Source organism: Cucurbita pepo, chromosome 2 (assembly GCF_057944985.1).
Source record: "Cucurbita pepo subsp. pepo isolate OVF chromosome 2, ASM5794498v1, whole genome shotgun sequence".
In the NCBI taxonomy this organism is placed as follows: domain Eukaryota; kingdom Viridiplantae; phylum Streptophyta; class Magnoliopsida; order Cucurbitales; family Cucurbitaceae; genus Cucurbita; species Cucurbita pepo.
Window position 1 is genome coordinate 6,312,309 of NC_141799.1, and position 16,854 is coordinate 6,329,162.

General features: G+C 35.3%; 1 protein-coding gene, 1 long non-coding RNA gene and 1 pseudogene across 2 annotated transcripts; all 3 read right to left on the minus strand.

Moving 5' to 3' along the window:
• Positions 1–1,593: 1,593 nt before the first annotated feature.
• Positions 1,594–3,631, minus strand: LOC111787726 (bZIP transcription factor 17-like; annotated as a pseudogene).
• A 3,311-nt stretch (positions 3,632–6,942) lies between these two features.
• Positions 6,943–16,059, minus strand: LOC111787632 (ubiquitin interaction motif-containing protein). The gene is made up of 7 exons (XM_023667652.2): positions 15,424–16,059; positions 14,861–14,939; positions 10,435–10,586; positions 9,089–9,212; positions 8,758–8,943; positions 8,133–8,204; positions 6,943–8,034 (listed from the first exon to the last, which is right to left on the minus strand). Exons 1-7 carry the CDS (start codon positions 15,813–15,815, stop codon positions 7,210–7,212), a joined length of 1,830 nt encoding a protein of 609 aa, XP_023523420.1. The 5' UTR covers positions 15,816–16,059; the 3' UTR covers positions 6,943–7,209.
• Positions 12,861–14,200, minus strand: LOC147793426 (uncharacterized). Its single transcript, XR_015419923.1, has 2 exons — positions 13,238–14,200; positions 12,861–13,114 (listed from the first exon to the last, which is right to left on the minus strand). It is a non-coding gene; the product is annotated as an uncharacterized LOC147793426 (long non-coding RNA).
• Positions 16,060–16,854: the final 795 nt, after the last annotated feature.

The window sequence follows — 16,854 nt, forward strand, 5'->3', positions numbered from 1 at the left end:
ATATATATACACAGAAACGGAAGCGGAGATGGAAATGGAAATGGGGGAAAATGAAGAATATGAGTTGGGGACACGTGGCGGAGGAAGAAAAAGGGTAGAAATGGAGTGGTGGGCGATTGGTTTAGAATTTAGAGACAGAGAAAAGGAATAGAAATGGAGAAACTTGCAGATAACCAAGTTCGTCGTCTTCTTCAATCCTCCTCTGTTTATTCTTCTTTTTTCTTTTTTTTTTTCTTTTTTTTTTTGTTCATATAAATCTCGAATGCGTCGTATATGACTAATCATTTTTATTATTATTATTATTTTTTTTTTTTTTTTTTTACTTATTTATATTTTTCCTAATTTTAAATTTCAACTATTAACTTTATATTTATCTACCTTCCAAATTTAAATCCTAAAATTATTATATTTAGGGATGTCTATTTAATTTTAAAATTATTATATTTAGAAATGTCTATTTAATTTATAGAAGTAAGACAGAGAGTCTTTAGTTAAATAAAAATGGGAGGGGGCGTTAAATAAGATTAGCATTCTGAAATAAATATATACCTCCACTAAATCTAAGGTTGAAAATTAATTTATTATATTATTTATATTAGAATGTGCTTCCTTTATGTTTTTATCATAAAATATTATAGAATTTATTTTTAAAAAATTATTGATTTTTTTTTTTTTTTTTGGAATGAATAATGTTTAATATATATATATATATAGATATATTTAATAAATCATTTAATAAAACTACATTAATAAATGGTAATTTTTAGTCATTTAAATTTGAAGGTTTCCAATCTCTCTAATTTGAATGCCACATTAATAAATGAAACTTTTTCTTTTTCTTTTTCTTTTTCTTTTTTAAATTTAATATCATTAATTAGCGTTGGACTTTTTTTTAATTTTGAAATTCATTTCTGACTTTCAAACAAATGAATATATATTTACACATTTTTATTGATTTTTTCATAAATCAAAGTTGAGTATGAATGAAGCACATTAATATGAAATATAGAAAAAGTCAATATTTTATAAAAAATTATATTATTAACTTATTTTAGTTATAAAAAATAATTCTTTTCCTAATAATGACAAAGCTCACATGGCAAATTAAGAAACAATGATAAATTCAAAATAATATTACATTAAAATTACTCTAATTTTTTTTTTTTAATTCAATAATATTCGAGGGCCGGAGATTCAACTCCTCACCCTCTTGGTTAAGAGTATGTCTAAAGCTTATGGCCGACACAATATCTACCTTCAAAAGTGTGAATAAATTGAAAATATTTAAATCACACATGGTTAAAAAAAATAATACAAAGTTTGAGAAATAGAATTGGAATTCAATCTTCATTTATATTCACAATATTCAGAATATAAGCTACCAACTAATATCTAAAAAATATAAACTAACTAAATTTGAGAATAAAATAAAATATATATTAATCAAATATAAAGGGATAAGGAAAATATAAACTAAGAATAAAATAAAATATACTACTAATCAAATACAAAGAAAAAATATTAACCGATTACGAAGCTATAAAATATATTTCATGACTAATATATTCTTCAAATATTAATATTCTGGCTTATTTCTCAATAACTACGAGAGCTTTACAAAAAACTTTAAACTTCACTTGACAAGTGCCTTAGTTGTTCGAGAGGATTTCTATACGCATGAAAGATGTTTATCACCACTTTCCCGGATGTTGGGGATGGTGAGGGCTGGACTAAGATCTCTAGGAACCGCAAGACGAGTCTCCCTACCCTTGTCCTTATCAAAAGCCCTGCTAGAGGCCATAACTTTCTCACTTGCCTGTGATTCTTTTCGTTGTTGATCGAGTTTCAAGTCTCGCCCTTTCCTATGAATTTCCTCACATTTCAAGAGGTTCAAAGTATCATATTTTCAACCAGATAAATTTGAATACTTATTGGCCTGGAACTCCTCCTCCAACATTTCTAAATCTGTGATTCACTGTAGGAACTAGATCACCAAAGAGCATAATAAAGAACAACAGACCCAGAAAACTAACATTCGCAACCTTCTTAGTTCTTCCCTCAGCCTCCTTACTCACATTCCTTTTTCCCTTTGCTGCAAGGGCAGGTTGTTTAGGCTTTAATCTCGAAATTGGAACCCGAGGGACCTGAGACCCTTGCGGTTTAACAACATACGGAGGACATGGCATCCACGGATAAGACATTGGGGCCATTGAGGGATGAGGATACCCGGAGGAGGAGGCTGATACATACCACTACCACTCAGCTGCTATCTCAGAACTGCATTCTTAGCCATCACATATGATATCTCACTATTCAATTCAGTAATGGTTGAATGCATACTTCTCAATTTATCCTCCAATTTCTCCGCGTAATGCTTTTTCCTCTTCCTTGAAAGCTACGCACTCTCTCTATTCCTCATCAACCTTGTCTTCCTCTTCTCTTCATCCTCATTTAGAGCACAGGAACTCAATTGGGGATTGATACTTTCTACAGGTTCAGATGACCTTCGATACTTGGCAGATCTCAAATTCGGGTTTCCTTCCTCCAGGTCTTTCTTCCTCTACGTCATAGACAATGACAATGACTTCGTAATACTCCCCATTGGAAGATGGCCAAGTTATCTCTTCTGAGACACGGGAACCCCAATTTCCAGAACCCGAGCCCTGAGACTATGTCGGCTCGCTTGAGAACTCCTAATCACTACCACCACCATGCTTCGGAGAGGGACAATTCACAATCCTCGAATCCTTCGAGTCCCAACCCCCAGAATCAGTCGAAAAGCAACCACTATTCGCATTTGGTAATTTCGAAGCTTGACAGTTAATAAACTTACCGTCATTGAGGGAGTGCTCAAAAGAAACCGCAGAGCTCCCCGATCCGAGGATGCTTCAGACCTGCAAACGTGAACACCAGCGCCGTCAACAGCAGTATCCGGGCTAGGCTAGGGCTGAGCATCAATAGCCGAATCCTGCGAATTGGTAGTTTGATCCAAATTCTCCAAGATGAGGAAATCGTCAACCTCATATGGGAGGTAAAGGTTGTCAAGGTCATAAAAAATGAGCTCAAAATCGTCATTTTCCTCGAATCACAAGTTTGAAGGCGTGGAATAAACAGAAGGGTCACCCGGGGCGACAGAATTGGCATCGGAGAAAAAGAGAGAGTCCAGAGGCGGAATTTGGAGGGAATCAAATTCAGAAGCGTAAGTAGTGGAATTAAGATTTTGATCATGTGTAGAGACATCATCTTGATGTACAGTTGAAGTCACTTTTGTTGGCTGATCAATAACCTCAATAGTTAAGCAGTGTTCCCAAATTGGATCGGAAGAGTTTGAAGAATTTTTATTTTCATGTACAACATTTCCTTTTGATTCTTGCATTTTGACTCGAAAAGTTGGCTTAATATGATCTGGCTTTCCGCAATGATCACACACCACTTTCACCCGACAATTTCGTTTAAAATGACCAGGTTTTCCACACTTATAACAAACTGTAAATGGCTTCTTTGACGACTCCTCATTTATGAATTGATTCCCACTGCTTGATGAAGGCTTTGAATGAAAATTCTGTCTCCTTTGATCTTTGATATACAACACATCTTCTGACTTTGGGGAAAGATCGTCGTTGCTAGTCATTTGCTTAATGAAAGCTTTCTGATTAGAAACCAAATTCTCCAATTCATAACGGTAGGCTGATTTACCTACCCTTGTATTGAGGAAACAAAGGGCATAAAATCGTTTCCTAATCTACAAATAAGATGACGTCGTAATCAAGCATCACTCACGGGCTCCTCAGCATCTAATTTTGAAATTTTAGAACACAGATTTTTCACTTTCAAGAAATATTCACAGCTAGTTCATTCTCTAGAAATTGCAATCGAGCTGTATTTTTCTTAGTGAACAACTTTTGAAGTGTTTCCCACACCCCACACTTGCTTTGGTGACTTTAAATCACGAACATGATCGATATATTCCTTGCTAATCAAAGTTCGCAAGGCAAATAAAGCTTTTCCAGATGATCAATATATTCTCCTTGCTAATCAAAGTTCGTAAGGCAAATAAAGCTTAAGCTTTTCCAGATTTGATCTTCCATTTTCGACGTAATTCAGCGTTCTGTTGAAATTTCTATGCCAATTACCTTCAATTAAATCCCACAAATCTTGCCCTATAGATAAGCTTCTATACATAACTTCCAATAAATATAATTATTGCCAACCAGCTTTTCCATATTTATACCCATAGAAACATTTCCACCCTTCCTCTCGTTGGGTAATAATATCAAACCTTTGATTACCAACTTGGCTACGACATTATTAAAAATAAAAATAAAACAAAAAACACAAGTTGTAAACTAGTACATTTCTAGAAAAAGTGATTAAATTTAGGTAATTGGTACAATACCATCATGATTTAGGAACCTATCTCTAGCTCATCTATAGATGACCTCTAGTCTCGAACAAATTGGATGTGTAGTACTTCCCTACACACGACCCACACGTGCGAGTGTAAATCTCTAGGGCGCTCGCACACCCCCTGGACCCTTTGGCCAAGCTTATCTGTAGACTTCTGGAGGTTAGCAGAACCCCATAGTGTCATGCACCTCATGAACACCATGCTCGTCATACTGTGCACATTCGCACCCATCATCATACTGTGCGCGTCCGCACTCCTCTTCTCTAGGGGAAGTAGCCCTATGCTTATGAATATACTATATGCATGAGGTCCCTCTAACGTCCATCTTATCATCTCTTCTAACACAACCCTCAAGTCTCATCTCTTTGTTACATTAAGTAACACATACTCATGAATATTTATATTAATATCATTTTCATGCTCTTAGGGTTGTGTCCTATGTCGATCTAACAACATGATGCAATATGACACTCATCATCATATAGCATGCTCAATATCATCATACTCATCATATTGTCATAAAGTGCATCATCATATACTCATATATTATCATATACTCATACATCATCATATACTAGTATACGACATCATACGATACAGCTCATACATCATCATAACTCCCTAATTTAATTAACGTAAGCTCCCGTTCCTCGAAAGTTGTTTCAAAGGTTACTGGAGTTTGCTTCCTCTCGCACCGTTCATCACCTTTTGTTAGTATTTCACATTTTAATTAATAATTCAACTAATAATGTGAAATACGGCTCTAAAACAGCCTCAGTAAAACTTAAATTAAAAATATGTCAATATTATTTCAGACTACTTCGATCTTTCATCCAAATATTGTTCGTTAAAATATTATATTCACTAAATACAAATAATAATTTGTCATATATTTCATTTTCTTCTCCCTTTTATACCAATCTGTTTCCCTCCTAAGTTGTTATTTACTTTTTTTTTTCTTTTTTTCTTTTTCTTTTCTAACTGTAGGTAGTTCCAAGACAATTCACATCCATAGGTCCTTGCTACGACTCTTAATCCTCTTTAGTTTTCACACGTATAAACTCATAATATTTCATTACCATAAAATGATTTCATTGTATTCACTCCTTACCCCTAAACTATCTAACCTATAATACATTTACCATGGTTTAGGAATATTAGTAGTGTTGTAAACTTTTGTTCAAAGAGAAACCTCGGGTTATGAAGTTGTTATTGTGAGTTAGTATGTTCTACTCGTTTAAAAATTGAACATTAAACACCAAGTTAGAATTATGGGACGTGATAGTCATGAGATTTTTTCTTTTTTTTTTTATAATTAAATTTCAAATAAGTAGACGGCCACACGCATAGAACCTCAAAATTGACAGTTGACAGCCTGCCTGACGCGCATCCTTTTCACACTTATCTTTCTTTTCCCTACTTTCCTTTTCTTCCTAATATATATATTTATATATTTATATATTTATTTATTTATTTATTTTACAATTTCTCAAACATCTTCTAAATCACAAAAGATACATGGAAAATAATAGGTAAGATCTTCCTAATAAATATTATATTAAACGATTAAGAGGATCAAGTGCTATTATAATGTTTTCATCAACAATCGATGTATTTGAGACAGCTGTACTACAAAAATCAAAATCATACTATATGGTTTTTTATTCAACGACGACAAAAAGGTAAAAATTCCAACCAAATATAAATTTAGGTAATTATCGTGTTAAAGTTTTGTAATGTAGTTAGATTATGCAACTTTAAGAGTATGTTTGAATCGAAGTAGACAAAAAGAGGGGTGAAGGACAAAGGAAAGAGCGATGCCTACATTAAATCAATTGATTCGTTATGATAGAGAAGAAAAACGGCACACGGACCGTATTCGAGCTTCAGATCAATGTCCCCAAAAGCAAGAAGTACGCCCGCGTCTTTCAACAAGAACACCGAAAAAGCCTAATCTAGCTCCACGTAAGATAGCCAAAGTACGGTTGAGCAATCGACTTGCTCAATTTTCTCCGAAGCATTTTTAACTATTGAACTCTTTGTATATGAGAATCGACTTCAAAATTACATTGCCGATGTGAGCTCAAATCTCGAATTTGTTGAATAAAAAAGTGCAAGTGTTATTGCACCAAAAATGATTCTAATAAATAGAAATTAAGTCTATCTAATGGTTTATCAAATGTTCGATCACACGATCGAATGAGAGATCAATGGATAAATGGTTGTCTCATAGCATATATTAACAAAGATTTACGTGACAAGTTAGACAATAAAATCTAAAAAACATATTAACAATGTTGTCATGGGAACCTTTGAACCAACCAAATGTTATTTGTTTACAATAACATAGAACCCAGAAATTGAGAGAGACAGCATCAGTAGCATAGCAGTTTTAGTACTGAACTGATGAGCAGTGCACTCATAGTTCATCACCTAAATCCACCTCTCCACCAGGCATGAGAAGTTACTGCTACTACTGATGTTGCAGCCATCAGTAGTATCGATGTTCCAAGTCCAGGAAAGCTTTTCCAATGTAGCCAAAGCACAAAGGAAGAAATTTATATCATAGCAGAAACAAATTCCAGATGAGCCTTCGTTCAAATAATACAATCCAACACCTCAAAAATTCGAATTTAATGTTAAAGCTACAACATTACACAGAAACTCGTGCACATACACCCTGAAAGTACAATTAATACATTTTATGCCCCTATCTGTGTGCCTTTCAAATCACAACCTCCGTCTTTTTTCGGTATCATTCATGCATTGTGCACAAAGGAAAGCAAAGAAAACAAATCATACTATACTATACTAGGGGGATCACCAGCCCACCTACAAATGGCTCGAGCCCAGCGTGTTCGGATGCAATCAACCAGCGGGGCATGTTGAGACGGTTCTGGTTTAGAAACCTCGACATCTTTACCAGAAGACTCGTTTCCTCCTGAGGCAGATGAAACAGCTACATCTGCCATGAATTCCTCTGGAGTCCACCTTGGTGGAACCGAAACCCTCAATTTGGTGAGCCGAGGTCTTTGTATTGCAGTCTCACCTCCACATCCAAATTGGTTTCCGTTCAAATCGGACTTGGCAATCCCATTAAAATGGTAAAGATCAAACACTTTTTTACCCATCAATCCTGTCGAATCCTTCAGGCCTCCGAAGCTTTTGTCCAAGTCCAGAATTACCTGCCAGAATTCACTCCACACTATAAATCCTGTACTGCAAAGATGATCAACTTTCTCAGGTTGAAGTTTGATATTGGTTTCCCTGAGAACTAGATGAAAGCCTTCTACACTGATGAAACCACCACCTCCACTCTGGTCTTGGGCGTCGAATGCTTTTCGTATTTGTGACTCCCTTTCCTCCAGTTCATTCTCATCCTGTACCGAGGTGTCGAGAGCAAAAAGAACCGTGTAGTGTGACTCACTCCCAACCACCCATATGGGCCATTTTGGGCATTTAAGAAATTGGCCAACTTTACAGAAATTGAGAGATTCCAAAAGTGTGAGGAACCCAACTTCCACGCTTTTAGATATACCTTTTAGGAACATCCCACCACCTAAGTCCATCCTTCCATCAAACACATTAGGGACGGCTTGTCCACAGAGCAGTAGGTTCACAATCTCCTGTTTCATGATAATATAAATTGCATAAATATCGTACAGAAACCAAAGGAAATTACATAATTCAATAATAAAAAAATAAAAAATGCATATCAAAGAACCTGTGATGCATGTCCAAATGGAGCAGTGACAAGAGGGAGGCTTGGATCATCCCTGTCTGCTTGTACCATATCCTACAGAAGTAAAATTACACTGGCATTCACAACATAAAGATCCTAAAGAAAATCATCAGAAACTATCATCCATAATGCAAAGTTCAATTCACATATCAATATTTTCCCTCCACAGAAAGAAATGACAGAAATTGTTAAGTTTGTGGAGAAATACAAAACCAATAATTAGGACTCACAATGTAGGCAGGCACTTGTACATCATATAAATTTTATTTCAGCACATGACGACAGATCTACATAAATACATTCATCACCATTTTTGCGAGTTCTATTAAAGACATGAGCATGATAAGACAAAATGGATAAGCATTGTACTACCAAATCCCTCCTCTTATCTATTTTTCTTCCCTTTGTTTTGGATAAGAACAAGAGTTTCATCATGTTTTGACTTTCTAGAACAATATCTAAGTTCTAGCCACCTTCTACTGCAAACGAACAAGTCTCAATTTCAATAATAAAAGAAGCATATCAATTTGTTGGTCCTAAAATCTTATATTCACAAGAAAACTCAAGTCCCATTACTAGTTGAATGAACAAGATCTAACAAAAATACCAGTCCTCGCGAAAGTAAAGCAGAAATCAGGAATAGCAGGGCGCCCATACGACTCTGGAAGACAGGAAGAGCTGCATCAAGACTCTGTAATGCACTTTCCTGTGATGTGCACGTGGTGACTCTCAGCACTTTCTGCAAATCCGAGCCTGATTCAATTGAAAGACCTTCAAATGCATTTGACATTATCTGTGGGACAGAAAAATATAAATCACATCAAGAATAAAACTAAAAACAAGCTCTTGATGGTCCAACAAGAAAGTGCAATCACTGGATTCAAGCATGACCAACTGATTCTGCAGAACACATCAATATCGAGCCAAATCTAATATACCTCGTTTCCTGGACTGTATCCAGATCCTTCAACACTGTTTCCGGGCACACTTAAAGTTGCTATTACAGCATTTCTATTAGCTCCACATAGAAACAATATCTCACCCATGCTTCTGATCAAAGCCCTGCGAAAAGAAGTTTACATCCCTTGAGTAGACAATTTCTAAGCATTTAACTTTTGACCATTATCCTTAAAAAAAAAGTGATAATTGCTAGGGCAGTTGCATATAAATTTCTGTTGTGACTTACAATTTCTATCAAGTAAAAAGAAACCTTTTGAGAAATTGGTATATTTATTTCAAGTAAGAAATTGAAACCCTCATTTGCCTGGATTGGTTCCAGAATTCCTTGATGATGAGATGGAAATAGGAAAACATTGCCTATGATTAAGACCATGCCTCCAAGATAAAGAATTCAATCTCAAGAGAAGTACAGTTTTACCCCATGCAGTCTTCCCATGGTATGTAGTTTCACATGGTGTGGCACTTTCCACGACAAAGAATGGTTTCTACAAATATAAACACATGCACATGTACAATGTGCCCGCAGTCATGCATGTTATGTGTATAAATGTTTAAAATAACTAAAGGTAGCCTTAAGACTTTATTGTCTTTTATTCGGAGAGGCACTGCATAAGCCTTGGGATGAGGCAAAAAACTTAATTTAGACCAAAAAGAGTATAGAATAAAATGAGTTGGCCTAATCATTACACAAAGCATATAGCTCCAAACTTCAGCACATTTGTATTCTTAAGCATGCCTGAGTGTTTAACACTCATTAAGGACTTGGAAGGATTATTTTGCACCTGTTTATGCAAAATGCAGGATGGGTGGATTTCTGACCTTAACTAGTTTGTACAATATTCACGGTTGTGATATGTGGAACACCAGCTTCAGAATATCAAAAGTAAAAAAACGCATCAATATATTTTTATGCACAATGCAGAGCGGGTGGGTTTCGACTTCAATAAGTTTTGTACTCAAGATTCTAATGCATGTATTATACGAAAGGACATTGCCTTTCATATGGCACTTAAATTATCCTCATCCATTAAAATAAAATGCAAGAGATGAGAAACTCATTGCCGGAAAGATAATTTCTAAGCTTAATGAGAAACCTTGAAACTCCAAATGGTGGCCAGAAAATGATATAATACATAAAAATTGCAACTAAATATGCATTTGTACAAGAATGCATGTATTGAAGGATCTAGCTTGCTCAAGTACACAAGTTCTTCAAGCAGGAAAATTAACAAACTGAACACCAACACCAACATATTTCCATCGAAACATTTGAGCCTCTACCAAACCTGGAAAAGAGATTATTTACCACACAAAGATTAATCACCTTCTTTTCACATCTTCAGTAAGAGCAGCAAAATTATTTGATGCAACACATTCACTTTTAGACAATCTACTTGAACCTGAATTCTGTGCCAAATTTGATGCAATTTTACCAAATTCGTGGGGAAAGAAAAGAATGTTCTTCAGAACAAACGCCTGTCATAACAAAACCAAATAGGCATAAATAAAATTAATTATAGACCAAGCCATGAATGTAAATTGAGAATATCAGACAATTAAGATGGCACACAATCATAATAAAGACTACAAAATACCTAAACAGTAGATAAAGATGTCATCAAATTATCAAATTATCAAATTATCTAAAAAGTAGATTCATTTGTATCATGCAAAATGGAAATATTCAAAAGAAGGTAAATAATCCTTACAAGTCCCATATTTAGATATGCAGTCAAGAGGAGTCTATTTAATCAAAAGCCTTAACGAGTTAACCCCACATTTGGCAGCCACAACTCTTCGACATATAGGTCTTTTTTAAGAGTGAATCTCCATGGCCATTTTACAAGAAAGGCAAGATTCTTACTATGAAGATTACTAAAACCCAATCCTCTAAAAGGCATAGGAGGTTTCAACTTGTTCCAAGCTACCAAATGGGATCCACCATTGGATTCTTTATTACCCTAGTAGAAGTTCAAGCACCACTTAGATTTTTAAGTAATAGACAGAACACCTTCTCAGGGAACCAAGACATGAACATGTAATGCATGGGTAAGTTTAAGAGAGAGGTCTGTAAAAGTACGGACATTCTGCCTCAGGAGAGCAAAATCCATTTCTAGTTTGAGGCTTATTAAGAATTTTCACAAAATAACCCTATAGAACTTGGTACTTTAAGGTTCTCCATCACGAGGATGCCATACATAAACCATAGCCAATGTTCAACACCACAACCCACCCAATCTACCAAACCACTAATATCTGTAGTTGATACCTTCAATTTTAGACTTGTGAGGTTAATGTTAAAGACAGAAGGTGCCTCAGAAACTTTAATAACGTTAAAGAAATTAAACTTTTCCATGTTGATGAAGGAGAAGAATGGTGACATCATTAGACTAAATGTTATTGATAAGAAGCTTTTCCCTACATTGAATCACTCCAAATGGACAAAATCAAGGCCTCTAACAAGTAATCTGCTACAGCAATCAACAATGCCATGGAAAAGGGAGGTGAGACTTAACAGCCTATCTAATTTTCTTTGATTATAGAGTTATTCCATTCTCCATTAATAATACTTGAGAACTTTGCACTCGAATGACATGTTATGCACGTTCTCAAACAAGAGCTTAAGTCTTTTTAACTTCTTAAATGGCTATTACAATTCTAATCTACCTTATCGAAAAGCTTCTCAAACCTCAAGATCAAGGTTGATAACTTCTTTTTCTTTCTCTTCCAATCATCAATGAGTTCCTTTTCAATTAAACAGGAACCAACAATTTTCTTTCCATCAACAATTAAAGATTAGAAATCAGTGAAATGCAGTAGGGACTTGGTGGGACTATTTTTATTCTTTCAACCAGAACATTGGAAATAACTTAATAAAGGTGAGTGATGAGACTAATATAGGTCCACTCTCTTAGGATCTTCTTTTTAAAAGATAAGATAGATGTAAGTTTCATTTATACTGGCAATCATAATTCAAATTAGTGTTTTTATCACAGCCATTTTATCTGGCATTTTTTTTCTTCAAATTTTCCTCTTTACAAAGCAAATATTTAACCCCACATTTAAGAGTTCTCTGATATACTCTTCGATCATCAAGCACAATATCGTCCACAAGATTATCCAAATGTTTAAGATTATCAATAATAGCAAGTATAAGTATCAATGTTTCCTTACACTTCCTAGTTCCACAAATATTAAAGAGGCTTTGAAGAATTCTCTTCGAAGTTCTACCCCAACCTTTCAAGTCCTCACATTAGGCACCAAATCCGCTAATTCTTTTTTTCTACCAGAACAATACATCGTATGGAAGTTCGAATCATACATTATACTCAAATAAAAATAGAAAAAATAATGCAAATTTTGAAATAAAGATAGAAATAGTAGATTTAAACAATAAAAAATAAAAAAAGGCAAAATAACTTCTGGACTAGAAAAATTATAAAAACATGAAGTGAAGTTTCGGTGTTTCTTCCTCTCGATTCTAAGTTTTCTCTTGCAATGGAGTGACTTAACTATTATTTTTCATTTGTGATTCTCAATAGTCTTTTGTCATTCTTTGAAGTTATTTCTGGCCTCAAGAAGGGGCAACATTCTTTTTTTTTTTTTTTTTTTTTTTTTTGGGGGTAAGAAATCATGCTTACATTGATAAATATGAAAGAATATACAAGGACATATGAAAAACAAACCCAACAAAAGAACGTAGTAGAAATTACATAAAGGGACTCCAATCTAACAAAATCAAACCAAGCTCATAATTACAAAAAAAAAAAAAAAAAAAAAAAAAAAAAAAAAAAAAAAAAAAAAAAAAAATCTAGTGATTGATGCCCACAATGAGGTATTAGACCTCACCAACTCCCAAGCCTTGTCACAAACCGCTCAACCTCTCTAGAAATTTGACTATTCTTCTAAAGCTAGAGCCACCACAAACACCACAAAGAAACTTGCATGCCACAAAACAATGCCCTTCTCACGAAAAGGTGAGCTCAGGAGAACCTCCTCAATCACTGCAAAACATTCCCAATGCCAAACCAAACATAAATTAAAAGAATCCAACCAATGGACCCAATGGGACTGGACAACCAGGCAACCCCACAAAAGGTGATACAAATTCTCAACTCGACACCTACAAAGGATGGATGCACCATTGCATGAATAACACAAGAAAAGAATGTCTCCGGATGCGGTCTACCTCTCCCATGAAAAACCTGACACATCGAAAAATTTACCTTCCTATGAATCTTCAAAGGAGAAAGCAAAGGCAGAAAGGGGGAGGAAGGGCCTAACAGCAATCTAAAGAAAGAGGTGCAATATAATCTATTAGATGGATCTAGGGTCCAGTACCTAGCATCCCTCCCCCTCAAAAAACACAACACCCTTGAAAAGTCGAAAGAAGACACAAGGCCTCTCAATTAGAGAGGGTGTAAAAAAACCCAAGGGAAGCGAAGTTCCTCTTTGTTCGACTTTTCACCTTGTATCATCTTTATATAATTGGGAGTCCTTATATGTTTCTGCTTCAATCACCTCTTTGCTGGGAGGGACCATGTAGTAAGAATGTTTGCTTTTGGTTTCCTAAACATTTGAAGGATTTTTCACGTGGTTCTTTTTTTTCCCCTTCTAACTGGTCCTTCTGGCTCTCCTTTATTTTCCTTCTTATGGAAGGTCAAAGTCTTTATAAATTGGGAGTCCTTATATTGCCTAGAAGGTCGAAGTCTTTAATGGCAAGACTTACAGAGAGTGTCACCTTCCATCTTATCATGATAATCTTTTGGGGATAAGGGCAGCACTCTGTGGAGTGCTGGGTTTTATACTATTTTAAGGTGAATCTAGATTGAGATAAACAACAGAATATTTAGGGGGAGTGGAAGGAGTTTTGGTGAGGTTTAAGGCCTCTCTTGGTGCGTTTGTATTTAAATAATATTGTAATTGAGACCTTCCTTGTTTTGTTAGGTTTGGATCTAACATAACTCCTTTTTCGGGCTCTTATTTGTTTTTAGGCCATCTGTTTTTTTGTTGTTGACCCGTGCTTGTTGGTCCTTGGGAATTCTATCATTTTTCTTCATAAAAACTCAATTTCTTCAAAGGGGGGGGGGGGGGGGGGGGGGGGGGGGGGGGGGGAACTACTATACATCACTTCCCTAGGCCATCCACACGAGGACAAGAATCTAGCTTCAAATATTTTCCATATCTAGCTAGTGATTGATGTCCATGAAAAATCGAGTTGAATTTGGCTATACAAATGTGCTAAGGTATCTACAGTCAACCATGCACTTAGTTTTAGGTTAAATCAAAATAAAATAAGAAGAATTATGTAACTATCACAATTTAACAATTGTTGGTTATCCATCAGAGACATGTTTCAAAAGAAAATTCACGTTTCGAAACTCATAGTTATCACAAAGTAAGGACTTGATGTCAAATTATCTACAAATAGACTGGCAAACAAAAAAATAATCTCCAACTCAACAAAGCCTAGCAGGTTGCATCAGAAAGATAAACGCTCGTATGCAATACTACTACTAGCCTCAAATTCTCCTTTTTTTTTTTTTTTCTTTTTTTTTTTTTTTTTTTTTTGAACTAACAGGAAAACAATAAATGGGGGAGGAATTCAGATATTCCTTACGGATACCATACCCATAAATACAAGTGCAGAGTAAGAAAAGGCAGATATCTTGAAGCATTACAATTTTCAACTAAAATGTCAAATTAGATGTGCGATGATAAAGACTATATTCTGAGAAATCAGGGATTACTTGAATAGTCGCTAAGACGCCACAAGGGCCACCTTCATGCTGCACTAAGCCCATTGACGTTTCTGGATCGGGGCTAAACCTATAGAAAGTTCTTTACGTATTAGCCAGTGTGGGAATTGAAATGAACATGCCATACATGTTTTGATTTTCTTATAACATAAAGTAAAACTTCGTAAACCAGTTTTTTCAAGGAAAGGAATGGTACATTTCAACCAAAACGCAATTAAAATTTGCCAACCATTATTTAAGTGGAAGTGAACCAAAATTGATGAACTCAAGAATGAAAAAGAAATGCTGTAGTATATAAAGAATCAATTTCAGATACAGATATATCGACAAAATAAGGCACCTTTTGAATTTCTAAAATGTGACGCCCTATTCTAACTATGAGCCGTCTATTCCACTTGCAGCCCTCTTATGCCACAATATCGTTCCTTTATCATACAAAAATCAAGTTGCAACATAAAGTATGATAGCAGAACCAGGACATATATTAGACTAATACCCATCCCAAGACCTAGACTTCCCTCAGAAGGCGATGCTAGAACAGAGAATTAGCACACCTTATGCCCTGATTGCTCCATTGCGCAAGTATTTCTTTGGAAACCTCGTCCCCGAACACCATTGAAAACAACTGGTTCGCTTCACTTTCCAACATTTTTTTCCCCAAATTCACGTCCTTCACACTGAACTCCTTCTCTTTCTTGACCGACTTCGATGCAGAGCCAACTGCTTCGGAATAGCTTTTAGAGGCCAACATTCGCTTCTCAGCAGCAGCAGCCATAAGCTCCCGCTGCATCCTCCGGGTCTTCACTTCCGATGACTCCTCTGATGAGAAAGTCGGAGCTCCGACTGGGGAATCCCTAGGCTTGCTACGTTTGGGTTCCGGCGGAGAGAGCTGCTGCATGCTCATCCGTAGAGCTGTCCGGAGGTCCTCCTCCTCCTGATCCGCCATTGAATTCCCGCAGATCCGGGAGCAACAAGCCCTAGCCTAGCCAAATTAAGGCGCACCAATTCCAACAGCTTAAATCAATAAAATCATAAATCTGTTGCTGAGAATTGAAATCAAACGGAAACAGGACGAATTCGATGAGACTCGCAAAGAATTCGACCCTAATTCCTAGAAGAAGCAGGTGACAGGAGAAATTTGGAAATGATGACGAACATTTCTTTTCCTTCTTTTCTTCTCGCATTTGGGATTTGCAATTTATATGCAGTTCCGGAACTGACCGAATGCCAGCTTGGAGTTGAGAAACGGCGTCGTTTAGCAGACCGATTTTCTAATCCCTATTGTTACCCCCCCTTTCTTGTTTCCCTTTCTTTCCACGGTTTATTTTTCTACGTCTTCTAATATTCGTGTTATTCCATTTTGTTTTATTATATATTAAAATTAATTTCTTAAAAAACAAATTAAACAATAATGTGATTAGTTTATAAAATGAAATATATATATATATATAGATTGTTACGATAAAATAATTTAAATGCTTTTAATTTTTATAAACTATATGTAATAAGGTTTTTTTTAGCTTAGCTAAATTTAATCCTACATATATTTGTTAAATAATACTTCCTTTCAACTTCCCCCCCCCCCCCCCTATTATTATTATTATTTTTTTTTTTTTTTTTTTTTTTTTTTTTACTGAATTGTAAGTTTAATTTGGCCAATGAAATTAGCCGACAATGTTTGAGTCTAATACGAATAAAATGGGCAATAAACCGTTTTTCAGAGCCAACATACAGAACTTCGATATTAAACATAAAGATGTAGCATAAAAAAAATTGTATGCTTAATTAACTAGGTCAATTTCCCGTATAAACATAGGTGTGAATGTTTGCTGAATCACCACACCTAAAATGGGGGTGAGAGTTCTCTTATTTATAATCATTTACAAGATACAGAAATATGGTAAATTACAAATAATATGAAAATAGTAATAAAATGAAAGAATAATAAATGAATGCGATATATTTGCCTTTAATAAGAGGGCAAA